The following is a 27,698-nucleotide window of genomic DNA, read 5'->3' on the forward strand; positions in this document are numbered from 1 at the left end:
GGTAGTAAAAGACGCGTGACATCCGGCCCGCCATTTCCTTGTGAAACGAGCTTCTTCAAAATCCGTCCAATTTATCGCAGATCAATTCGAATTAAACGTAATTTCGATCGTTCGAGCTGCCGGAATCTTCGTGTACTTTGAGAATTTTTGCGCTATTTTAGAAGGCGACCTGTGTTGGAAGTTGTGCGTTTCCGCATTCTGGAAACGGTACGATTTCTCACTGATGGCTTTTCGTACGCTATTTTGAATATTTTGGATTTTGCGAAAATTCCAAGCGTCCAAATTTTATTTTCGTATTTTATCGTAGAAGCTTTAAAAGCAACTTTTCTCTTCGTTTAAACTCAATTTTGTATTGTATCGGCTGTACTTGTATTTGTTTCTTATTTATATGCAAAAATAAAAAATCTGTTTTCCTGAAACTGTATAACGAAAGAACTTGGCCGAACTATTGTTACGAAATTGCGAAAACTAATAATTTTTTAAACTATTTGTACTTAATCGATTTTGGTAACAGGGAAATTCCATTGAGAAAAATTTGTTTAAATAATAATCGCGGTAGATTAAGATTTGCAATGAACCAGACAATTTTTTTATTGGGAAGCATCTTTTATTTAACCGACGGAGCAGGCAAGTCAATAGCCTGGTACGTTTCATAAAATCTAAAAGAGCCTATTCTATTGGTGTGTTTAGACTTACTTGGCTGAAAGAAGATCTGTTTAATTTTCTAAGATCTCAGATTCTTGGGTAATCTTACGTAGCCAATTTACAAAATCGATCGAAGGGTAACGTACACAAAACTGACCCATAAAATAAGATCTCTGTAACGACAAAACAACGCTGTACGCTCTAAAATTATTTTAAATGCATATTTATCGATATCCAAACATTTGCCAACAGTATAGCCTTCTATTTGTTGGTAGTCGAATAAGAACACGTCCAACCTGTTCAGACATCAATTTCAATGCGTCCTCGCGTCAAAATTCGAACGTTCTAAATGATTTCGACTTGGACCAACAGGTGTTAAGGTGAAACTGGCTCGAGTTTCTCGAAAAACAATTCTTACGTGTTGTCGGCATCATAAATCCTAAGTGCTCTTTTTAGATGAAAACCTTGAATACAAATTTGTGTTGTAGCTACATATAATTCTTGTTATATCATCGAAAAACAAAGTGCACTTATTTTTCTAAATGTGGTTCCATTTGAAAAAATGGCAAGGATTTTTTTATTAAATAAGAGTTTTCTATTAATTTAGTTATTTCCCCAACGTTGATCGACCTTTATATCAACCAACGTTCTTTCCCAAATCATCTAAGAAGCGTCTAAAACAATCCTGACGATCATTCTCATGTAAATTCTCATGTAATTCTCATGTAATGTGAAAAGTAGAATTCTTAAAACGACAGACCAAACAACCGCCTGTGAAAATGAAACGTCAACGCAGCAACATCCTCGATCCAACTAGCCAGCAAAAGTTTCTAAATTTCCGGGTAAAGCTTGAGTCATCTAATGGCCCAGTAAGCGTCAATCAGTCAGAAATCAGTACAGAACTTAGTGCAACGTGGACGGTTCCGCCGACATGGAAACGGAGTATTCTTAGCGCACAGAAAACTCATTGTAGTCCCGTTTTCGTCGTAAGCGGCTTTCAGAAAATATAAACGGCCTCGAAAGAGAGGACGAGAGAAGAGCTGCAACAGGAACCTGTGATTTTATCGACTCCACTCGAACGCACTAAGAACGAAATGCTTGATTTGTGCTCCAGCCTAACCCAAAAACCTAACCCAACCGCCGAACCTGTCCAATTTAACGAGATAAATGGATCAAATGGACCTTGTGTCCTCTGACATGTTACTTAATAATAAAAATAGATCGGATGTCAGGATATTAGACAGACTAATTGACGTTAGATCGATCTATATCGATCGTTTCGTTTATGGGACCACGTGGACGCCTCGATGCACGTGGCTCACCGTGATCAAAGGATGGATTATCTATCAATCGGGTGATCCACTTTGCCGGGTCCTTTGAGAGGAGAGAGATGGTTCGTTTGCTGTGGAATTTAGGTGGTGCTCTTTGATTAACCGGCTATCTTCAACGTTTGATTGGTGTATTTTTAATGAGGGTGAAGTTATGGGATGGAGGGTGAAGAGGCTTTTTCCAAGAGGTTTTGCTTTTGTTGCGATGCTCGAGTTTGAGATGCGAACAGCTTTCAGAATATCGTGTATTGGATTAAAAAATTGTCTTTTGAGTTTTAAAAAAATGCCACAGAATACTTAATTAGTTAATTATAGTTAAGTATTAGTAGTTAATTATCTGCTGTATGAAAATCAACGGCTACGTTATTTATTACGTGACCTGATATTTCTCTTACGAGTTTCGTGTTGTTTGATGTTCGATGTTAGGTGATTTTTTTTAATCAATCGATGCAGGAGGAGAAGTGGTTTTTAAAATTTTAGTTTCATTATGGTTTCTGAGATATCGATGGTCTTGAGAATGGTAATTTTTTATTTCCTGGATATTCTTTCCTATAATTCTGCACTGCGAGCTTTTTCATATCTGCGCCAATTTCCAACAATGTAGAGTCTAATGAGAGCACAAATAAAGATTAGAACGTCAAAATTAGAGTTAAGTGTCTATTATCTTCTACATATATGTATATTTTACTTGAACACCTATTGGCGGATATGAGGCCTACATGTAAGAGAAATAATCTATAATCAATTTAAATAATTCTTATCTATAGCCTAGTTTTTATTGAATATTTATACTTCAGTCGAATATCGTAATTTTTTATATATTTTCTATAATAAAAATGATCTTGAACCAAGCAACACCTTTTCGAAGCTTCAATTTTTTCCAAGAATACTATTTAAGAGTGTTCCATTTATTCAAACCAGGCCAACATTTTCCATCCATACAAAGAGCACTATTTAAAGTTTCAGCCCTTCGAAGAATACTATTTAAAGATGTCCTATACCTTCTCAGAAAACTGTATAAAGATGTTCCATCCCTTCGAAGAACCTCATGTAGAAGCTTACCATATTTTTCAACAACACGATTTATTTGCTAAACATTATTCACAGATTCAATCGTATCAAACAAATATCAACGTATCTCGCATTTAGAAAATCCCATTATCCTATAAACAATACTTGAACAATTTATCGGAAATTAAAAAATAATAATTCCTTGCGTTTCGTAGATCTCACCTCGACAGACCTAATCTTTAACTACGGTTTAAACGTTCCCTTAACGCGACATCGATCGTCGATGATGATACTATCGCCAATCCTAATCATCAGTGAACATAAATAAAAAAGGGGACCCTAAATTTTCTTCCCATCTCGTAAATCTAATCTTTAATTGTTAATTTTTTTCGACAAAGGGTCGATAAATTCATCGGGCGACGGTGCTCAATGATCGACACGTCGTAAACGAAAAATTTCCTGTCGGTGACCAATGATCGTTATAACGATGAACGCGTTAAACGAGCGATCGTTCGACACGTGTCTAACCCTCTCGAGGATGACTGGTCTGCACAGCGTTTTCAAAGTTAGACGATCGGCCGCTGTAAGCAACGATCAGCAGGGAGTCCATTGGCTAGATACGTCTTCTGCGTCTCTCCTTACTCTGCACGCGTGCGAAATCTAATTTTGCAAAAGTGGGTTACGCGCTCGCGAACATGATGTAGCCTTGTTCGTCGTCGTCTGGACCGGCTTTATTCTCTCCTTGTTTCTTTGTCACGGATAGATTGTTATTGCGAACGGGTCTTAAACTGGCCTCCTTGTTTCCGTGGACTTTGCGCGTTGGACGAAAGTCACGTTGGTGTTGCTTCAATTAATTTTCAAATTAGCGACGACCAGGATTTATGGCCATTGCAACGGAGAAAATTCAGTCGAAAGTTGCATTAAAGAATTACAAAGAAAAAGGAGAAAAGAAGGTTTCATCTATAGAGAGTCGAATAATCGCGTAAATATTTTTAATAATTCCCATTGCGAATCTATGAAATTTCTATGGAAAATTACCCCAGTGATAACAATTTCAAATAATTGCAAAATTCCATATTAAAGAAGATTTTTGCTATTGGAAGTTTGCAGCTGATAATTGACACGATTATCGAAGGTCTTTGTAACGAAGAAAAATTGCAAATTGTAGATAACTTGAAGTTACCACTAACATGAAGAATCATCGAACTGATGAAATTGTTACTATAAATGTCAATGGATGTAGGAAATTTGGGAAAATTCCAGAGGATTTTAGTAGCTAATAAAATCATACTAATAATAAATGTAATGAAACGTAAAATTCCACGTGGTAATGTAATTATATCTCTTTTATCCTCTACGTCTAAAAAAAAACCTAACAAAACGTATCTTACTGGATTCCTTATGATCCATAAACGTGAAACTTTCGAGCAGCCGAAAATTTTAAGAGTTCAACGATCTCTGAACGTTTGGAAGACCGGTAGGAAAGCAGATTTTCCTGCTTCATTCCTTTCACATCGTTTTCTTCTTCTTCTTCCTCCTTCGATCAGATCGTCAGCTCTTCCCAACTGTGTACGTTGCCAGAAGTTTGTCACAAATTATTAAGCGAGAAATATGATCTTGAGTCATCGCAAGCATTCGTACTACTTGGAGAGTTCCATTTTCAGACGTGACTCTGTTTGTCTTACATTATTGTTGGCGAGACAAACTACGAAACCTTTCGACGAGCAATTGGTTTATTTATCGTACGGTTCTGTTCGATCTTTGACAACGACGAGATATTGTTAGGATAACTAATGACTGGATAGAAGAAAAGAGAAACAGCTGCTAGACGGATTGAAAATACATTTATTCCACTATCTATAGTTTTCCTGGAACTATACATAGTTCTAGACTAAACTACTAAGCCTAATTTATGTATTTCGTACGATTGATGAACTAGTGTAAAATTAAATTCCAGTAATTGCTTAAGCAAGTAGGTTATATTCATAATTATTATATTTAACGTTCGAGAAACTGGCTACCACGTACTATCTATAACACACCAATTGTCTTAGTGAATTAGCTATAACCACACACACGTGTTTATTACATATATAATAGTTATAGTAGTTATAGTAGTTAATCTAAGTTACTTGAAAACTTGGGTAGGATAATTTTAACACAACTTATTTAACAATTCAAAGAATTAAAGAAATAATTTCTTTCGATCGATCATTGTCGCGCACAAGATGCGCAAACGCGTCCAAATGGCACGAGGATTTCTCTCGAAAGCCAAATCGATCACATTCGTCTTCTACAAATTTCTGAATTTCGTCACACGCGTAACATAATCGACGTGCAATTGTTACGAAATGGACGATTCGTTACCACGAGGAAACGACACGAACGAATACCAAATTTTCTGTATTTCTTTTAGTTTATACGGTTGATCGGCTTGTATGGGACTCGCACGAGACTCGCGCAGTGTTTAAAAGGACCGAGTAATTAGGTCGAGTGTCTCGATCGAACGTCGAGTGTAACGACGCTGGGAATTTGCTTGTCGGTGTTTATGGCTTCCTATTTCTACGTCTGAAAACAGACGTCCGATTGACTAGCCGAACCTAAATGCAGCTAAATTAAAACACGAGCCAGATGGTCCAGAACGGTTCTAAGTGAACGACGAAGAATCGAATTGAATGGCGCGAATCATGCCGGACAATGCCAATGAATCTCATGCAAACAGTTGAAAATTAGATGAAATGCTTCTTGAATCTAAGTTTTGACGGGTGTACTTGTAATAACTAGGCCGCCAAATACATATTTTCAAGCTAAAATGTCGAGCTTATCGCCTGGGCGGATGCAAACAGCGACTGTCATTACACTATAAATACAAATGACGAAACTACCGATCTTAGTTTATACTAATGTCCATCATTGTACCGCTGCAAGCTGATAATTGCCTTAGAAGGGAAGTTGCATCGATTAGGTTTGCAGCAGATCTAATTTAGAAAGAATCGAATTGATAAGATACAAAAATGGGTGAGAAAAAAGCGTATTCCCTTGACCTATTTCGTTCAGTCGCTCGTATACGAATCTTACAGATTCTTAAACAGTTCCGAAAGATCGTTCGTAAAGAGTCTCAAGATTTCCAAACGTAAATCCCAAACATTTCTAAGAAATGCTTCGAAGCTGCAAAAGATACTTAGAAAATCTTGTAAGTTCCCACGACTCGCTGGAAGCTTCAGAAATCTTAAAATTTCGCAAAGGAGAGAAGGTCTAGAGACTCGTGAAACTTGTAAGAAAATTCTGCGGAAGCTCTAACTTGTCCCAAGGATCGTTAAAAGTTTGGAAACCTTAGAAATTCATGGACGAGTTAAACAAAGGATTGGTAAAATTAGAAATGAAGATATTTTCAAAATTCCAAGAAACGCTGAAATCGTTCGGAACCACCAGAAATTGCCAAAAATTCTGCGACTCTCTTAAAATAGAGTTGAAAAAATTCTGAAAGAAATCCCAAGGAGACCGCAAAGACCTTAACAGCAGTTTCAGAAACTTCCGAATAAATCCCGTTATCCTCAGAATTCCGTTTTTTTTTTCGTCAACCTTACAACATTGCGCGCCAAGGCGCTCCTTTTACCTTTGTGCCGTTGTCGCTAAAATAAAATATTCCCACTTTCCACGTCGTTTGGCGACACGTATCCCGGCGAACAACGTGGCTTCCTTGTCGGATCATTGGTCTCGTGTACAGGAGACGCATGGTATGACGTACGAGCCAGATTGGCAATAAATTCCCAGATGGAACGGTCGCAAATAATTCTGTGTTCACCGTGGCCGCGAGCCTAAGGGCGCGCAGAGCCGCAATTTAAAATCCACCGGCAATCACACCGTTGCTATTTCCACACCGAGGCTCGTGCTCCATCGACCAGTCTTTCAGCTTCCATCGAGAGGTAATCGTGGCCCTTCAACGATCTGCCTATTCTCGATTCCATCCGAGTACTCCGGCAATCTCATCGCAATAGAGCGTCCAATCGTAAGAGACTGTTCAGATTTGATATGTTCGTGGTGTTTTTCATAGTATCCGAGGCTGAGTAGAATTTCGTGGAATCTGACGGTGCTGCAAGTGTTTCGAAGGTAACAGATTCTTCGACAGTTTGACAGAGTTTCGAAATATACAGAGAAATAGGTTCAAGTGGTACGTGGCCGTAGGTTTTTCAGATCTCAAGATTTTCAAGTTTAGACGCGATTGAAAATTGCAGGAATTGCGAATAAGTCTTAAGGATATTGCGTGATATCTGAGAATCCCTGGTAAATTTTCATTTTTCTTCTTTTCGTGCAATCGTTTGGAGGAATAAATTATCCAAGCAAAAGGTCCTTGAAAAGCCGATATTCCACGAATTTCTGTATCTTGGAACCTATAACCTTTACAAACCTGCGGCGATTCAATTAATCCATCTTTTGATTCAACGAAACCTCACGCAACTGTGTATGAATTATTTCGATCAAATATGCGTCGTTTCACAGAATCCACCTATAAACTTTCATTTCCAAAATCGACGTCCCGCACCAGGAATAAATACCAAAAAAAAAGAAAAAAAAGGAAAAAAAAGAAAGAGAGAAGATCAGATTAAGGAATGTATCAAGACACTCCGATTATTCAGCACTCTCGAGAAGTCGTGACAGATCAATGCTGAACAACGCTTGGAGCGCTTTCGAGGCAGCTTTGTTACGGCTTTCGAGCGACTTGGAGCCACTCGGTAAATCCGGCAGCTTTTGATATACGGCCGAGTCCTCGAGATTTTTTCGGATCCCCGTTGGAAGGGGCTGGCGTAACGCCCAAGGCGCTTCCGGGTAATGTGCAAAGGCATTTGATGACTTCCAGTCAACCACATCAGCAGGTGTGTAAGGTGGAAGATGTGTAAAAGTCTCGTAAAACTCGTATCACAAGCTTTCTTCGTAATTCTTCCTACGAAGCTACAGTGGCTACAAAAAGACGCTATATGTTTAAATATACGGTTGCTGACGAAACTATTTCAACGCTCGCAGGAATATTTTATGGATGCATTGCATTAGCGTTGTAACGAAACTCGATTGTCATAGTTATGTTTGGTAAATAATATTATGATAGCTACATTATATAGTGCAATAGTACTATTGGTAAAGTATGGAACAAAAGTGAAAATATTTAGCGTAAGGTAGAGTGGCTACAAAATTTATTAGCACGCTACTATATTTATTCTAACATTTACGTCAACTAATTAAGTTCGAGTATATCAAACTTCGTATCATTTAATAGTATCCTCGTACGATCACAAAAATATGAAACTACGAAAATGAAGTGTAGAATTTGATAGAAAAAAAAAAAAAGAAAAATGCTTCAGTGGAAAATAAGGACACGTGGCAATACTTTTTTTAGCCACTGTATATTTCGCTGAGATCACGAAGCTATTTAAACAACCAATTATTCATCATATTAATAAGCTGTACGTTATACCATAGCATGGAAGAAACTTTCGTGAGCCACTGTACACGTTATACGATGGAACAAACGGCCGACAAACGTGTGGAAATAAAAAGCCATGCAAGAAAGCTTAATTAAAATTCAAAAAACGAGCAGGGGCAGACTTCAAGGAATCTTTGATGAAAGAAATATTGGTTCTGCTTGCACGGAATATTTATAAGCATCCTGGTTTCGTTGCATTCGCAAATCTGCATCCGTGATTTCACTGATTTCCGATCTTCAAGACAAACCAGAACTCCGACCGGCGGAGAAACGTTCCTTTGAAAAAATAAACATCGGTCAAGGTTGGCAAATAAAATCGAAGCGTGCAATAATTTTTGCCGTGGAATTGCTCGTATCGATTATTCGGGAAGCCATGTTAATCATACGTTCGTTACTTAAATTTGCCAATATTTATTGCCTACACCAACTAGCTAACTAATTAACTTCATGGAAATTCGTATCTCTAGAAACATAGATAAAAAGAGTGGAAGCTAGAAAAAATTTATTTTACCCCCCCTGAATATCATAAAAGTTGTACTTTACTCACTCTTACTGTACTTCACATATTTTACATATTGGATGTGCAAGTTTTCCATAGCTGCCAACGCATCCGCGGTCTACTTATAACTTCGTTCGTGCAAAACCTTTGATTTGAGCGGGTCAACGCGTTAGCGGTTTACAGTACGTAAGCCAGTGAAAGCATAAACGAAACCACTATTTTACCTCTGTCCATTTCTCTTCTATTTTTACTTGTACACTCATTGTGCACTTTGGCGAACAGAACGTACAATAGACGTCACACAACGTAAAAGAGTTAACCAACAACAAACAAAGACCGGTTCCTATTTCTATCGTTAATTTATCTATTCTACCGATCTATTTATTTCAAATATCCGATGATTATTTATTCTAAACGTTTAAAGAACTGCGGACGCGCAGAGTGTACCCGTTATATTCGCAGATACCGTCATATAGGCGAAGAAAAAAAAAAAAAATAAAAAAAGAAAGATATTGCTCGGCACGAGCAGTTCGGAGAAACGGTTTTCAACGAGCAAAGAATTTTTCAATTAACGAGAGGCAAGCGTGTGCACGCGAAGCTCGCGCGCGCAAGGTGCAAAAGACGAGCAGAACGCCATAAAGAAAAGAAGACGTTTTGTGCTTGAAATAACCATGACTGCCTATGACCTAGTTCCACGTGGCCAGCTTCTTTGGCACGGTCATGGTCGCGAACGATACCGATTACACGATGGACGCAGACGTCGAAGCCGTCTGGCTCCTCGTCTGCCTGATTCTTCCACGAAAAGATGATGGTCCAATTCACACAGACGCGCGAGATTAGTATCTCGCATTGAAGTTCATCTCATAGATGGCGAATGTCGGTCTAAAGATTGGAAATTGCCCATATCGTTCGATCTTTTTTGCAACTTAATCCGATCCGAGGTGCGATCGAGGCTTTAAAATGTAATTGTTAATTTATTGGGTTGGCAACTAAGCGATTATCGCTAATTTGTGATTGTCACTAAGTGATTGTCAATAATTCCAGATATAAATGGTCTATTTTACGCTTCAGATTTTGCAATTTTAATTTGATTTAAAATATGGAAGATACGCAAGTGTAGTTTACAATTTTTTGCTCGCGACAGGATCGACTTGTCCTTCGAGTTTCTGGAGATTTGGAAAAGCAAAAAATAAAGACCGAGGAACGTTATTAATGATCATCGAATTACCGATGCAGTAGAAGCTGTTGACAATCCCAAGAATTTACTTTTTTAAGTTTAAACAGCATGAAAGTAATAAACGGATAGCAAGCCGTTGAAATGAGTTTGGCGAAAGGAAATCATTTTTACGATTATTGGATTATGAAAGGTTCGAGTGTAAGTTGGATAATAGGTTCGTTGACCTTTGGAAGGCGCTTCGGGAAGTTTTATAAAAGTAGAATTTAGCGAGATATTCAGATGTCAAAGAAATTTTGCAATACTTATGTACACGTCAAAAAATAAAATATCACGTCGGAAAAGGTGATTATTTTTCTCGTACAATAGCGGTCTTGCTATTAAAAATGCACGATGGATCGACTAGCAGAATGTAATAGTTAAAAATAGCAAAATGCGATGGCGTTTGGTTTAGAAACGGTGACAGTGTACAGTTTTAAGTGTGGATTTATGGATGTTAAGAGTCTCGAAGTAAAGTGCAAAAGCGGCAGTAATGCCGATACTTCTGATGATCTTGTACTCTTTTACATCATCAACGATTAATGTGAAAAAATTGTAAATGGATTTTCTGCCTTAGACATGTGGTACGATAAAATTCATCGTAAATTTACTGTTTTGCGAAAGAAGAAAAGAGGACAGACACAGCTAAGTAGCGCGTTTCCAAACAGAAACAATTGCTCGCGATATCATTAGAAAATGCTATATCGATAAAAAGATTCTCCAAGTAAGAAATATATAGAAAAATTTGCTTTCGGGAAAAAGGGGACAGATAAGAATAAAAAACACATTGTTGATCCGCTTACAAAGATTCCGCCTAAAATTCCCACCTCGTGCGCATTCCTATCACCCGACATTCACCGATACGACTCTCCGCGACATTAAGAGTCCATTTGCCACGGTTTTCACGTTTTCCATCCGCGGATCACCGTTTACAGTTACATAGGTTGCCGCCAACAATGTCCGCTGCAAGTGGCGAACGAAGAGCAACGTATGACTTTCACAAAATTCCATTGTCGCTTATTATTTCAAATCGTCGTTCGCCGCTTGTTTCTTACTTAGCATTCAGCGGAACTGTCGATAAAAAGAGAGAAAAAGGGAACGTCCTCGGTCGGTTCACGTCGTCAATCTTTCCGTTGAAAGCCGACTGCAAACGCGTCTCGTTGACTCACGAGAAAAACTGAAGACTTAACGCAACGCGACTATGATTTACGATTACGTCTTTTTCAAGTCCATTCGCCGATCGCTTTCCGTGCATTTCCTCCTTTTCGTTTTTGCCGCTTTCGACGATTGAACCGCGTCCAAGTTCGAGAAGAAGAGACTCGTTTGCGGAGGAAAATGCGAGGTTTTGCTTCGACTACCTGATGTATTCGAGTGGCCGGAAAATTCGTAGCGAAATGTAAGAAGAATTCGAAAGTAACGTACGTTCGTGGAATTAGCATTTTACTTAGGCGTTGCTCTTTCACGGCGTTTTATCGCGTCTTCGCCTTTTCTTCGCCGGTGAATTCTCTCAGGTAATTTCAATTTTCAATGGTAGAGGCATCCCTCGTGTAACAGGATATTTTTACAACACGGGTTCGCTCTAACACGATTTCAGAATCGGGAAAACAGTCGTACAACGCGGTATTCCTGTAACGCGATTTCGCTCGACCACGGCTCGTGAATTTTTAAGCGCCAGCAAGTTAAATCGTTCGATGTTTCTTAGCGAATTAGCCGCTGTTTTTAATTCGCAATTTTTTAATATTGAACTTTTTAACCCATTTGTAATTCGTCGAGTTGTACTAATCCTTCGAGCTCCGAGTGCATTTTTGGATAAAAAGTCGACTTACTTTTTATAGCTCGCACGAATAATATTAATACGCAATGCTTGAAATTAATTCGCTGTTACTTTAATAAACATATTTCTCTTAGTTACGAGGACTTTCGTTGATCGTTCGAACCTAATTACCAATTTTCTATTAAATCTTCGCATCTAACGAAACTAGCTTCCAATTACCGTGTTACACGGCGGATATCTGTGATCAGTTTTGCGCGACGTTGAAAGATTTGGCGAACACCAATTTACGGGAAGTTAGCAAACGCAAGAATGTACAAAATATTCAAAGATATAAGAAACTTTTCGCGTTTAAAAACCTGCTAGATTTATCTCCATGATAGATTGGACGAAACGAAACGATCGGAATGTTCGCGGAACGTGGGAACGACGTGCAACGTGCTAATAACGCGATGGAAACCCGAACGATCGCAAATATCACCGTCTGACCGTGTTGAGAGTTTCAATTCTCCGTGAAACATCCTTTGCCACCTTCCTCGTTCCCCGTTTCATCGAGAACATCCTTCCTCGCCTTTGCTCGTCCTTTCCTCTCTGCCAACACGGAGAAAAAAATCGAAGGGAAGAAACGCGCCAAGTGTCGATGCAGTTGGGTGAGACGTGTGTCGTTGAACCTGAACGAGCCACGAGTAAGTTCAAATTTCATTCATTAAATTGGCTGGGTCTCCGGCGTCGCGTCGAAAATAGCCGTGTGAAAGAATACGAGATGCTCGTAAAAACACGCTCGTAAAAACGTTTTTCAGTCTGTACCATGGGAATGTGCACGCGCATGAAATCCGGTGACGGCAGTCTGTGCAACTTCCACCCAAAAAATTCCCTTCCGCTTCGTCTTTCTTCCCCGTTACACGGCCGGAGCAACTCGTCGATCTTTCGAACGAAAGAAGGAACCGGCATCGTGGTCGGATTTCATTTTATTTTTCGTTAACGAGCTTGTTGACGATCCTCGGCAATTAAATAACAAGGATAATCCTACCAGTTACGTCCGACAATCTGTTTTCAGCTGTATTTCATGCAGAAGGTAAAAAATGTTACGGCACGAGGCTGATAGAGAGCTCAGGTTATCGCACTGGTCATCCGTCTTCGCACACACTCGCAATTTTACTTTCTCCGGTTCATCGGTCGAAGGAAAATTTGTGGCTTTCCCAGCGACGGTTACTTGGCGATAGCGTAACGATACGAGTTTTTTTAAACGTCTTGCGAATTTTATTTTCTTCGTAGCTTCGTGTGATCGTTCGTCGAGGCTTCGTTTCATCGAGCAAACTCGTAGAACTTGTAGGAACTGTCAGCAATGTAATTGCGACGAGTAATCGTATGATACCGAAGGACTTTTCGTATGGAGAAACTTTGCTAAGTTTCCAAGCGATTGTCCATTAATTGCGACGAGTACAGAATCGTGACGAGTAAAATAATTGTTGGTTGGTTTGCGAAGAGAATTGACGTATGGTAATTGACCAGATATCGAAGAAATATAGGAAGAGAAAAATTAGGACAGTGCTCGTAATACAACAATGGACTATGGTAAATAGCATAGTTAATTCGTCAATTGAAATTCCTGGTAATTTATTTTTCCTGAAAGAAACTGTAAGGATTGATCGATTGATTCTAAGAGAAGAGCGTAGAAAAGATGTGAAAGACCATACGCGTGAAGTTTATATTGCTCTTTGTCTTGGCTTTTCCAGGGAAAGGTCAGACGCTTCTCGAAATGGACATCAACGATCTGTGAAGCTAAAAGTTGAGAAAAAAACAAGAAGAATAACCGGAAGCGATTGGAAAAGTTAAACAGCTAACCACGTGCAACTGTTGGCCTTTAAAGTTTCTCTTTTCGACCTTCTTCTTTGTTTCGAATAAAGATCATACCGCATGCCGCAATTATTTGTTCTTTATGACTCCCACGGCATGACTTTCACATAAGAGGACAAAGAAAACGCGTTGAGAGCGATAATATTCGATGCAAATATCTTTAGAAGTCACGAAACGTGATTGAAGCAGCGACAAAGTTATTTCGTCAAGCTACAGAATACGCAGGAAGAAAGAAAGAATTGTTGAAAGTGCATGAAAATTATAATGATGACAAAGACGTTGTTAAAAATGCAGATTCGTTTGAAGCGACGGCTACTTCGAAGCTTAAGAAAGATCATAAGAGATAAGAAATTTTCTTGAAAGAAATTCGCGCCTACAAATGTTCGCTTTGTGTAAACGCGTCGTAATTTTAAAACATCGTGAAAGCGTAATATTGAGAATATTTGAAAGCCGTTTGAGTGCTACCTCTAAAACGAGATAATAAATAAATTTAAAGAAAAAATTGAAATACGAAAATGAAGCCACCTTGCAGAAGCCATGTAATTTCAACGAAAAACATTTCGATGCTTCATGTTTACGTACGCGAGATCGAAGAAAATGAATCAGCATATTAAAAAATATCCTAAAAGAAAAAGTAATGAAATTCAGTTGAAAAATATTCCCTTTAAATAATTTACAAGCAGAGAATCGACAATTCTGAGTCATCGATTTAACTGAAATTTTGGATACACGGTAAATTTCGTCATTCTATTTACATACGTGCACATGTATGTCGCCTATTACAGCCAATATTTTTCTAAATCTGCATAATATAAATTTTATTTCTGCGTTTAATTAAAACGTCCTGTTAAAAATCCAAGTCATAAAATACCAACATTTTTTCCAAGATATTAGGTTGTCCGGAAAGTGTCTTTCTTTCGCAAACGTGTTTTTTACAATAATGCACCTTCACACAAACGTCAAACCAAGTGTGTGAAATGCCACGATGTTCGTCTCAACAGAACAAAATAATATAAATAATATAATGATATAATTCGACAAAATAATATAAAACAAAAAACGTTGTACTCCTATTATTTCCTCATAAAACGGAAGAAACTTTTCGGACAACCTAATATTTGTGCGTTAAATTGAATAAAGAGAAAGAACCACAACCAACGAGATTCATCGGATAACGCGTGTCTACCTCACACAAGCTAAATCGGTCATCGGATGGAAAATACTGCTGAATGAAACATTCACCGGGAAGCTACGGTAGTCCAGGAAACGGTTTAAAAACCAGCAGAAACGCTGGTTCTCGGTAACGCGAACGTTTCTTGTTATGCATGACCTCCGATTCTCGTCTATCAACTTCCACGAGTCGTCCAAGAAACGAAGAAAACGCGACTAGTAAAAACTTGACCGAGAAAAATCAGTGTCGAATGCGTTCACCTTCGTTTATAAATATATCGTTAATTTCTAAATATTTCTTACTTGTTCTTGTACGATGTATTTTTTATTTTGCATATATTTCGTTCGCTGTTTCATTGAATTCAGAAAATAATATATAATCATCGAGTTTCTCGTTTGATACGACGATAGTTCGAACGTACGAGACAAGTATACGTTAGAAGGTAGACTCCCATTCGTGACATTTTTTAGAATGACGAACAAGATTCGTGGAATTTCTTTTATATCCGAGTGACTCAACTGTAAACGGTTAACGTATCGATGCTCTTAATAACAGTCATCAATTACGACGTCGACATGGTCAAGTCTTGGAAAAAAGCTGCCACGCTATTATCTAAACTCCGTGATCAATTGGATATCATTCAGTAAAATTGCAAGTTAGTACAAATAACAGCAGGAATTTACGTCAATTCCAGAGAATCGACAGACATTAAAAATAGTCGCTACCTACAGCGATACGTATCTGCCTGCATGTAAAACAAAAGTGACGCAACGTAAACACTATAAATTTCAAAACAAAAAAGATACTTTGCTTCGTGTACAGTAGGTGAAAATTATATGCAACAGCGAAATTGCTAGAAGGCCGTTTTTCTTACGTCTACTTAAAAGTATAGAAATGTTCAACCAGATGAAACGCACTGCATCAGAAGAACTTCCTTATTTAGAATTTATTTCAACCGTATTTTTTGAACACAATTTTCTCGTTACTCTTTTTTTTATCATATAATTTCATACAATATCGTATAACATATACTAAATATATTTAACGACTGCAGATGTATAATTTTACTTTGAACAAACGGTTTTATCATCGACTAAACGCGTAAATATTCTTCAAAAAGAGAATTTTTATTGCTTATGTTAAAACTACTCCAAAATTGTTAATTACTACAATGAATTTCAAAGAATGAAAATTTGCAGCTCTTATCAAAGTTTCGCAGTCTACAAAATCTCGATGTCCCATAACAAATCATCGCTCTGCAAACAAACATTCATCGATTTTCACACGTGTCTCTAAATATTCCAAACGACTGGTCAAATATTGGCCGAAGCAACTGCACGACCATGCGAACGCAAAATTTCGTGTTTTTTTTTTCTTTTTTCGTTCGAAAACGTCAACCTGGCGAGACGAGAATTTAAAAAGAACTCGTAAATCTGCAGTCCTAGAACGCAGGAATAAGACACACAAATATCGTCTGCTGTTGGTCAGCCTTCGGTTACTATTTTCCTTCCTCAGAAAATCACTGTTACGAGGCTGTGTTCGTGGAATTGCATCTATCAAACATCGACGTGTAATCAAACATCACGGTTTTCGTGTTTGTCGCGAATCTGCGTTTTACATTTCGCGACTCTGTGCCTGGTCATGCGAAATTCGCCCGTGGACAGTGTCACTTGAGAGAAAAGAATTACGGTCGATCAAGTTTTGCAGACGTCAGAGTAGAATTTCTGCAGTGGTTAGCGTAGAATTTCGAAAATGGATATAATAGGATTTCCATGGTTGTTGGGATAAGATTTAGAAAGCTGATTAGCTGGAAATTGAGATTGTTTAAGTAAAAAATACTTACTTCGCGAAGTGAAATAATACATAAAACAGTGTCTCGTAGAAAATTCGAATAATTATATCAAAATGATGTTTCATTCGAGTCTGAAACTTTTGCTTGGTCCGAATAATCTTCTTCTTGGCAAATATAACTTCGATTGTTCGAGACGTTTTCTTTTCCAATCCGAAGCATCATCCAATTTCTTAATTTCTTCTCATTAAATTGAAGATTACATAATGTTTCATAATGTAAAACAAGCGGTAACATGCAATTCACTAGCCTTGTGCTAGGCGTGTTACAATATTCGTAAGTAGTGTAACCAACGATATTGTCAGACACGCAAATAACCAGACGATAGAATATTTCCTGCATAAAATATAGATCAAATTCAAATTTTTCAGACGTTTATAAGACTTTGTCATTTATTAATTTCCACATTTTGCTACTTTTGTTCAAAAATCTCCAAATCTGTCGATTATTTAAATAAGAAACGTGCTGTATGAAAAATGTAAAACTACCAATTGAAATTGCTCTCAACGATAATAAAGTTACTTTGAAATTTTTACACAAAGTTTTCCAAAAATTGCCCGATAATTCTTTAAAAGTATCTTGAATGAAGACTTGGACACTTGTAAAACAATAAATGGTAATATTCCGCAAGAGCAACGATCGACGTCTATTATTTTTTATTTTGAAATCAAACCGAAATCAAGCGAAATGTTGAACAATTGCAAAATCCCAAATGCCAAACTTTCAAGTAACTTTAAACGAAAGTCTAGTTATTTGAAAAATTTGTTTAGAAAGAGACTGGAAGTTGTACAACAATGTACAATTTAATTCTACGTAATATATTTACTGGAAATTGATGTCGTTAATAATCATTTCCGTCTAATTGATAGAATATTAACAGCTATTTGAAATTATACTTATTATAAGGAAAAAATACGTATTATAAGAAGAAGAAGGAAATGTCCCAAAAATTGCTCGATAATGCAACCAAGAACAGACGAAAAAGGAAAAAGAAATGATAATTCGATCGACTGGTCTTCCTGTTCGCTAAATGATCGACTTGAAGTCATCGACTGCGTACAACTGAGACGTATTTAATTAATCGTGGCCACTTTTATGCGCCGTATTCGTGGAATCAACAGAAAATCCGCGTTGTACGCATAAACTATTCGCGGAACCCAACTCCTGCTAACTTACAGAAGCAAATCTACGTCGGCTCGTTTAATCCTTTCGCTGTTCGGCAGATCGATACACAGGAATCCTCGATAACTTATATTATTGCGCGTCGTACCACTATCGGCGACGGAAATACAAAGTGGCTCGTTTAAACGCATAAACAACGTTATCGATTACTTCGATGTACGGGAAGTAATTTATTTCGAGACCTTTCACAGCAGAATCTGTAGAATCTAGGATAAAGCGTAATATCATGGATATGGAGATTATTTCGAGACCTTTTAAATAAGAATTTATAGAATGTAGGATAAGCTACGATACTATCAGTATACGATATTATATGGGAATTCATAAATATTGGAATTACTATGTTCGACAAATTTATGATAATCTGCATGATCGTTAAATTTTTGCAAGTATGCAGGCCAAGAAACGCTTCAACGTTACCGATATATAAAAAACTTCATTCCTCCGATCTTGTACCTTTTATCTCGTTTGTCCATTAAGAAGTAAGAACAGATTTTATTTCCTGTTAAAAAAACATTTATATTTATAATACTCGCACGAAAATTGTACCATCGTATCCGAAATAATCAACAGGTTAATCTTAGCGGACCTAAATCCAATTCTATCAACCGAGCCATTCAATTCTGTCGATACGGATCCACCAAGCCGGTGTTTCAAACGTCTCGAACAAGGTCCCCCAGATTCCAAGCGGCCAAAAAAATCTGTCCTCGGTCTGTCAGAAGACAATTCGATACCAGAGGAAATCGATTTGCAAGACGTGACAAGATTCACTGCCGAACTCGGCCGACAGATGCACGGCGCCACTTGGCCACGCGTTTGCCAAGATAATCCGGAAACTCGTTCTAGCGTTACCATGGCAAATGTCCAATGTGTACCGTGTACGACGATGCAGCGTCAGCTATGAAACGCACCCAGAATGCGGTCGTGAAAGCACATACGAACTTTCGTAAACGTGCGCACACTGTTCCTCCGCATTTTTTAAACGTCCACCGTTTGTCCCTTTTCGAACGTGTCCATTTGACCCAATTAAGAAGCAAACAGTAAGGTAATTAATAAAAGAACGTTATCACGCAATGGGCGAACTTAGAGCGACTCGACTACTTTTGCCAACAAGCAAGAAATGTTTCAGAATAATAAATACTTCGTAAGAAGTGTAATATACAAATCACAGATAGAAATTTCCATAATTTGAAAGAAATAGCTTTTATCATACTGCTACGAGTAGTTGAGTTTCTTCAAACTTTATGGAATTGTCGAAACTATTTGGCAAGAGGAATGACAATGAAAGAGGTAATTGAACAGAACTTTGTTCTTCTTCTCGATAGCTACGATATAGAAAGATTCACGGTGCCAATCCCAATCGGAAATGTCAATCCCTAACGAATTAATTTGGTGGTTTAAACACAGTGCAATTACTTTAAGCGACCATTAACACTCGATAATCATATTTGCGTTGGTTACTCTCTGTGATTAAATTTTCCATTGGTCATCGATGTTGTAAGAATTAAATTTCACAAAATAGAATCCACTTCATCCGACCAGAATCTACCGGAAGTCTTTGTCAACGCAATTAATCAAATTCTTTCAACAACCGATCAACATCATCTCCTGGCAATTTATTAATCGTCACGAAGACGCAACTTTAGACAGACGAACTAGCCAGATAATCACTCGTCCAACAATCGTAAGCACTGACCATACCTAACGCGATACAACTTTGCCAGTCAGACAACAATGAGAACTCTGCACGCAGCACGTATACAAAGAGCAGAGAATTAATTGTGTCTGTCTCTTCAGCGATAAACGATCTAACCTTCGGAAATTCGGTCCACTAAATCACCCTCTCTCCGCGTAATTTCTACTCCGGTATCAATTACCCAGACAAGTGAACCCGATAAATCGTTAATATCAGTCAGAAACCCTTTCTAACCGCAAGAATAGTACGATTACACGGTTCGATAATAATCGATAGTCAGCGGGACAACCATCAACGTTCGTACGATCAATAGCCCGGATAATCGGTGCTCAGATAACAAACTTCTCACTGTACTTATTTGAATTCGAAACGATTTAGTATTTAATTATGCTATCGTTCAAATAGAGTGGCGCCTGCTATCCAGACGCGCTTTGTTTGACGTGGTTGTCTTACGAAATATCATTATCGTAGCTTGAAACGATTGAAACATTTATACAGTTTCGTTATAAGTCCCTTATAATACAAGCATATGTATAGTTTATTACATATATTTTATCTATATAGTTTGTTATAAGATTGTAAAAAAGAAAGAAAAAAAAGATAAGATAGGAGCCTGAACGAAACAAGTAAAATTTATCGTATTCTTGATTAGTATACCGATCGACATTTCGCAAAATATCTCATATCTTGTTTGATATTTTATTTATGCAAATTCGTATCTCAATGAACGTACATATATAACTGATATCGTATCTACGATTTCTAAGATATATTCGATCAATTACCTTCGTCAAACTCTTTCTTCGAGCTACCTAATTTCTATGATTTGCGCAAACCATACTCTAAACCTGTCCGTTACGATATTTTATGGCACGATAGATGCCGATATCTTTGATATTTCGGTATTTTCAGATCTTCTCTATCTGCGATACTCTCAACGAATTTAAAATACATCACTGTGATGTATTTTACTGTGATGTGTTCTTTCACGTTCTGTTTTATTGGCTTGGCAACTAAGTGTTTGCGGATTTTGTCAATAGCACCTAATGGCAAAATCCGCAATCACGTTTCCGGAAGATGGATAGATGTTGATGCTTTTAATATTTAAATACGCGGATATTTCGATATATTTGCTATCGCTAATATCGTATTTCGATGTCAATGGTGCAGCGGCATATGCGTCTTAGGACGTTGCGATACGCAGATGCCTCACATAGTTGTTTTGCCATAGAAGATTAACACTATACCACGCACATAATGTTACAGACAAACTCTGGACAAAGCAATTTCGCTGCTACGTGCAACCTACCACGGGCGACAAATTCAAACCTTTCGGTACCCCCGTCGACTAGTATAAATAGACGACCATGTCCCTTAGACACAGTCAGTAAGTCACAGTAAGTAAGTTACAGTGAGTACGAATATCAGTATCGAGTCAGTCAGTAAGTCAGTCAGTCAGAGCGAACTAGTATAACGAATCGATTTTATAACGAGTATCATGAAGCGAACGACGCTTGCGACTAATTTTGTATTCTGCAGTTTAAGATATCTGTAAATATAGTTAATTAAATCTCATTATTGATTAAACCAACAACACGTCACACCGTCCACCGCAATGGTTTCGAGAAAGTTTCCCTCGCTATTTCTATTCCATCGTATGATAATTTTACAGCAGCCAGATTCTGACGTTTATTACTTACACAATGACGCGAAATATTTTGAAACGATTGCCAGCGGTGATGCCGATGACTTTTCTTTCTGTCAGGGAGCATGGCTGGCAATAAAATTTATGAAAGGACTAGAATTCGAAGGCGTACATCGATAGCCTGTCGATAGCACTCGAGGTAGAGGCGAGGCGAAAATACCTGTTTTACGCGAAACGGCTTTAAACAGCCGCCTTTGTGCGAGCTGGCTAATGTGAAACGCGCTAGGCATTTTCGCAACTCCGTTTCTTTCTGCTAACGCGATTTCTAAGAGGAATTTGCGTCCCTATAGAGAGGTCACTTGGACGATGACTTCTAACCGGGATGCAAAAGTATTTTTAGATGGTGGGTGTGTACGGTGTTTGGATGCCTTGATGGTGGCTTTAGATTGCTGCAAGTTTTTTTTTTATACAAACTTGTAGATTTTTCTTTGTAAAAAATATTTTAAGCAGGGCACATGTTATTCTTGAAATTTACGATATTACATAGTATCAAAATTCCTTTTACGTTACATCGACTAATTAAATAGCTGAAATAATCAGGAATTTTTTTAGAAATTTATATATCGATCAAAAATTTCCAGAAAAGAAAATTCCTATGGAAAGTGCTAAATTGAAAAAAATATCAGTTTTCAATTGTTATTCGTATTACAATTTGTGTTTCTGACTGCCTAGCCTTTACGATACTTTTTAATATCGAAATTCTGTTGATCTACGATTGCTTCAATGAAGATTCTAAGACATACAGTAAAATTTATTCTTATTATTCAAATTAGTTTTTTCCAAATATTACCTATATTCCGATTTATTGTTTACTTTCCTACCTTCTTTTCATTCATCTCATACTCAATATATTGCATCGTATAGTTTCCTATTCTTAACCGCTTGAGTCCCAGGAATAATTGAAAAAATAAAGTCGAAAAATACCGAACAGCGCGATAGTGCTTTTCATATTTGTTACTTTTTGAAATACACCTATATTATCATATAGGCGTACTATTAGTTTATAAATATTTCAAGTTTTGTTCGATAAAAATTACCGAGAAGATAATGATGAAATGTAAAATACCGTCAGTCGTCCGTAGCGTTCAAATGTACAGGTACTTTACGGCGCGATCGCGCTGCGTGGGACTCAAACGGTTAAATTAGATCGCCCAAGTACAAAATATCACATCCATATGATGCACGATGATCTAATAAATATTTGAAGTATGTAATTCTTATTGCAGCAAGTAAAAAGTAAAGAGAGATTAAGACAATCATTATAAAGATAATAATGCGACTCTGACTCACCATTCCGTGGCAAAGACTAACGGTGACAGCAGAGTATGGGTCACCGTCTACGGTTCCGCTGTAGAAACAGCCAAGTTCAGGGCCCGGATATTCCCTTCTGCTAGCGTTTTCAGTCATGTGAGTAATCTACGCAAACAGAAAGAAAGAAACCACAATTTCATGTATTTAATTGCGAAAGTGATAGAATATTGCGTTGCAGTAACACGGTATTGTAAATGATGTCGAAACAAAAAGGTTGCAACCACGGCTGTGTTTTCGATGAAAATACATAAAAATTCAGAACGAGCAGTAAAATTTGATACACGAGGCAAGGAAAGCGTAACATTGTTCCAGGCTCAGCGGTACAATCTTCTATGGTTGATATACGTTCACTTGACAATAAACAAACTTATAAAGGTTTCTCGAAGCAGATAAGCAAATTTTCAACTCACGTTTTACTGTTTCTGGAAGACGTACAAACGAGGTTTAATGTAGAAAATGTGTAAAATAACAATCCTTGTTTTCTACAGGTAAGAATAAAAACGTATAGAAGTTATCAATGCTTTGATGAAAGATCATGGTTTCAGAACGAACAATTTTAGAAAAATGTGATAAAAGTACCGTAAGCTCGGTTTAATGATTTAACGATCGACGACGATTGAGCAGATAATTGGAATACATATCCATACACGCAAATTTTAATATTGTATATTGTCAGTAGAATTCTTTGATAAATTATTTATTAAATATGTTTATAAAAATACGTTATGAAAATTTGTCAGAATATTTGAAAAGTATCCTGTACAATTTTATCCCACGAATCTTCGAAAAGTATTAACTTCGTTACATTTTCTGTCAAGAAAAAAATTGAGCTCGACTCAAATCTTAAAAACCTCTTCTACACCGTATGCAAATTTATTTTCTTGAAGAATTCTGCAAATTCAACTGCTCGTTAAATATGTAACAACGTTGAATAATTTCTTCGATGATTTGGTACACCACTTTGTATTTAGGATCGATTAGTTATCTAATACTGGCGATAAATAATTCATCATCGACGTTACCACTCGAGGCGGCTTTTAACGCCTCGTTCATCACATTCCACGGAAGGAAAATTATGCAAGCTTCAGCACGGAAGCATCGACGATGATATCGCCTACATTAGCATAGTAATAACACGCGCGACGAGATAACTTTTCGGATAATCGTAACAGGATTAGTGGCCAATAAAAGCATATCTGAAGATCGGCACGTAGCGAAGAAATTGAATTGGCCGTCTGTGTGTTGCCGTTTCGATAAATTAACCCGTTAAATTGTGTCGTAAATCGATCGAAATGGATATATGTAGAACGTTATCTTACCATAATATTCGGTGACACGAAACTGCTGTCGTGAGCTAAACGCAAACGAAACCGTCTCCCAAAGGCGGTAAACTCGTACTGAGGGTGAGGATCCCATACTTCGGCTGTAGCATGTCGGAAATGACCACTGTGGTGTCGTTTCGCTGTTGTGTATTTGTCCGCTGTAATGACACAAACACACCCTTGATATATACATCTATTTTTGTATTTGGTTGAACCGTGTGTTAACACGTTTGTAAACATAACTGTAGCTTTAAGCTATGACGTTATATAATTCATTTTATAATGCCATATTATATGTATACATATATATATTTTGCCATAACTAGATTATGGTTTCTTATGCATTTATGGGAAATTTAAAGGGTTAAAAATGCACGGAATGCACGTAATGTAAAGATTTGTGAATATACGAAATACAATATTCGTTTAAATACATAATAGGTAAAATAATTTTCTATTTGGCTTTCGTGTTTTCGTGGAGATATGAATTTGTATAGATATATATCGATCAATGGTTTCTTTCGTAAAATTTACAAATGAAATTAGTTAAATAAACTGAGTTACGGATGATGAATAGTTAATATCCTTGCAGAAGTTTCTGAACTGAATAACTTTATTGTAACTTGTAAATTGTAAAATGTTTAATGAGAAAATGATGCTTTATAACGCGTCTGCATTCTCAAAGAATTTTTATCTCTCGATCTTACGACATAAAACAGTAAAAATAAATATGACGAAAAATTTAACGAAAAGAGCGATAGTTCTTTTAATTTAAAAAAAAGGATACATTACTATCTTTAACAAACAATTACAAATTCACTAGAATGCGTTATAAATACGCTGTGGATGTTTACACAAAGTCGCCAATTCCCTGATTCAAATATACAAGCGTATAAACAAATGCGCTAAAATAAGAAAATCTCTCGTTCTATATATTTCTATATACAAATATTCCATAAAAGAAGAAGCCACGTATCAACGATAGAAACGATACTAAATTCAAAGACTGCGTGTTGTATCAAAGAGCGAGCTGCGAGGTGAAATAGCATCGATGATTTATTTTTGTCCTAAGGCGAAAAAATAATCGGCGAAAATTAATAGTCACGCGATCGGGAAACAGTTAATGAAACAGTAGCCTTTCCCGTGAAACAAGTTTGCAGAGGGTTGAGGAATCAGATAGAAAACCATGCCAACCGTGGTCGATGGAAAACGATCGGTTGTACAGTATAGAGGAACGTTTTCAATGCGACAGGCGCATTTTGTCACGCACCTTGTCACTTCGCTTTGCCAAGTTCGTGCGACTGTCATCGATTAACAGCAACAAATGAACTAGTTACCAGCTAGCACGTACCTTGTATTTCGAGTATGCGAGGCGCACTTAACACGCGTACATTATGGCGTAGATAGCGAATGAAGTTACCATAACCATTGGAATTTATGGAACGACGCGAGAATGACGAAAACAGTTTCATAATTAAAACCAGTTTTATAATTAGACAGTGGACGATTATGCTTTCATCGATATAGATAAAAAAATGAAACTTACAAAACAAAAAGGAATCTTGTTTCACAAAACATACTCTGAATAAATATTTTCTATATACGTAGATCCTCTATATTTTTGTAGAATTGAATTTTTCATAGACTCTGTAACATCCAGAGCGTAATTGTAATGCATTTTAGTGATTTTTCGTTCGTTTGTTGAAAATAAAAACGTATACTTTCTTTCCAATTAAACATAATGTTTTTCTCTTCCATAAATGCACAAACTATCTATGAATTCTCGTTACGTTATTAAACAACCATCCACGTTAATATAATAGTAGATTTCACCAAACATTTGCTTGTAAATGCATAATGATGCAAACTCTACGAACAAGTAGAAACAAATCAAGCACTGTAACTGTGTAATAAATACACGATGAATTATTATAACAAATTCACACTATCGGATTAGAAATTCTCTTTACGATGACAAGTGTTTCTCTTTACAATGCTAATGAAATTTCAAATTTACATCTAACATAGCACATATATATAGCACACAATGTGGACAAGAAAGAAATTATAAACAGCTATAATATTAATATTAATATAATATTATAAAATTTCGTTTAAACGAGATTCTATACTGTATTCGAAATAATCCGAATTTCCACGGTTTCAAAAAAGCTTGAAGTCTTTTGGAGATCGGCGGCCGCCACGGGCAAAACCACCCTCTGCAATGGTATTGCATTCGATTCGCATTTCCGAGAATCGCGATCGCAGTTCGATACGAAACGATCGCGTTCTTTATAAATATCTGGTTCTGTTCGCGTTGTCTGTTTTTTATCGTCGTGTATGCGCCGGCTCGTCTCGCACAATCGAGAGCCTAACGAGGCGAACGTGATCCTGATAAAGGTGGTGTACACGGTTCGCCACGGCCACACGCCGATACGCTTCGAGGATCACGCGTGCACGTTCCATCATCGGAACACGTAGCCAAACGCATCGCGGTCTAATTGCGCTAATTTGAATCGCCCTGCTCTGTCGCGCATCTCGCGTGCCTTCGGTACAGAGAAGATGGGATCGATGATCCAGTCAACGATCTCAATGACCCCGATCTAGACGGCTGTGTGACTTACGATCGTTCGACGAGGATGAACGTTTCCTTGTTATTACGTGTATCTATGTAGTGGACTACCAAACGAGCAGACCGTACATGCTTATGAATTTATGGAAAATTTAAACGTGCGTAACATATCGTGATATACGTAACGTAGAAAATCAAATACCAGTTACGATATTCAGAAGATGAAAGCAATTTTTATTTAAGCTTCGTTTCTAATTTTTAATTGAATTTCTATTTGAGTCCTGGTTGTGTTATAAAAATATGAATTTGCGTAATCAACGGTTCGTAAAATATTCCCGAGAACTAACTCCTCGTTAAAGGGAAAATCAGAAAATATTCTTTGAATATTTAAAACGCGGAAAATATACCAAGGATCGAATGGAACTCGTTGATCTATCCATTCCATTAATTATCGTCCAACAGAATTATTAAACCTTCCGTAAATACGTAATTATCACGACAAATATTTCAAATTTGTCAGAATTTGAAGATTCGTCTCAGAGTCGATTCAAATAGGACACCCTCGTACAGTGCCAAAATTTTGTAATACCAATTGCCAACAATTTCCTGCAATTATGATACATTAGAGGCCACGTATACGTATAATATTTTCAAGCATTGTCAAATTATTCATATTGTATGATTTATAGCAGAGCTAACATACTTGGCCAGAGAGATCGTTTATAAGGAAATAGAACAATTCAAGTGTCCAAGGATGTATAGCAGTTTGGAATCTCGCGTAGCAATTAGACGACACAGGGTTCTTTGGAAACGAGACGGTGGATTCGAAGAATTCAAAGGTAAAAGAATTTCAAGATGCAAAATTATTTGAAGAAGTAAAAGTTCCATTGAAATTCCGATCGTTCGTTTTCTAATGAATTAAATATCAATCGTATATTCTGATACCAACAATTTTCTAAGAATAAAACAAAGAACGTAGTCAGCCAATTAGACAATTATCCATAAGACAATTAAACACTATTCTACTATGCGGTTAACAACAGTAAACTCACTTACTTAAATACCCATTACTCCAGATCCCGTATTA

General features: G+C 37.2%; 1 protein-coding gene across 2 annotated transcripts in view; it reads right to left on the reverse strand.

The window, feature by feature from the left end:
* Positions 1 to 27,698, reverse strand: part of LOC100650487 (A disintegrin and metalloproteinase with thrombospondin motifs 9) — a 174,441-nt gene that overhangs the window by 90,026 nt on the left and 56,717 nt on the right. For both annotated transcript variants that reach the window (XM_020864389.2, XM_003397537.4), the window contains exons 4-5: positions 24,037 to 24,197; positions 22,697 to 22,822 (exon numbers count right to left, since the gene is read on the reverse strand). In XM_020864389.2, the coding sequence (XP_020720048.1) occupies positions 22,697 to 22,822; positions 24,037 to 24,197 (287 nt within the window). The remainder of the gene's footprint in view (positions 1 to 22,696; positions 22,823 to 24,036; positions 24,198 to 27,698) is intronic.

Source organism: Bombus terrestris, chromosome 9 (genome assembly GCF_910591885.1).
Source record: "Bombus terrestris chromosome 9, iyBomTerr1.2, whole genome shotgun sequence".
NCBI classification, from domain to species: Eukaryota; Metazoa; Arthropoda; class Insecta; order Hymenoptera; family Apidae; genus Bombus; species Bombus terrestris.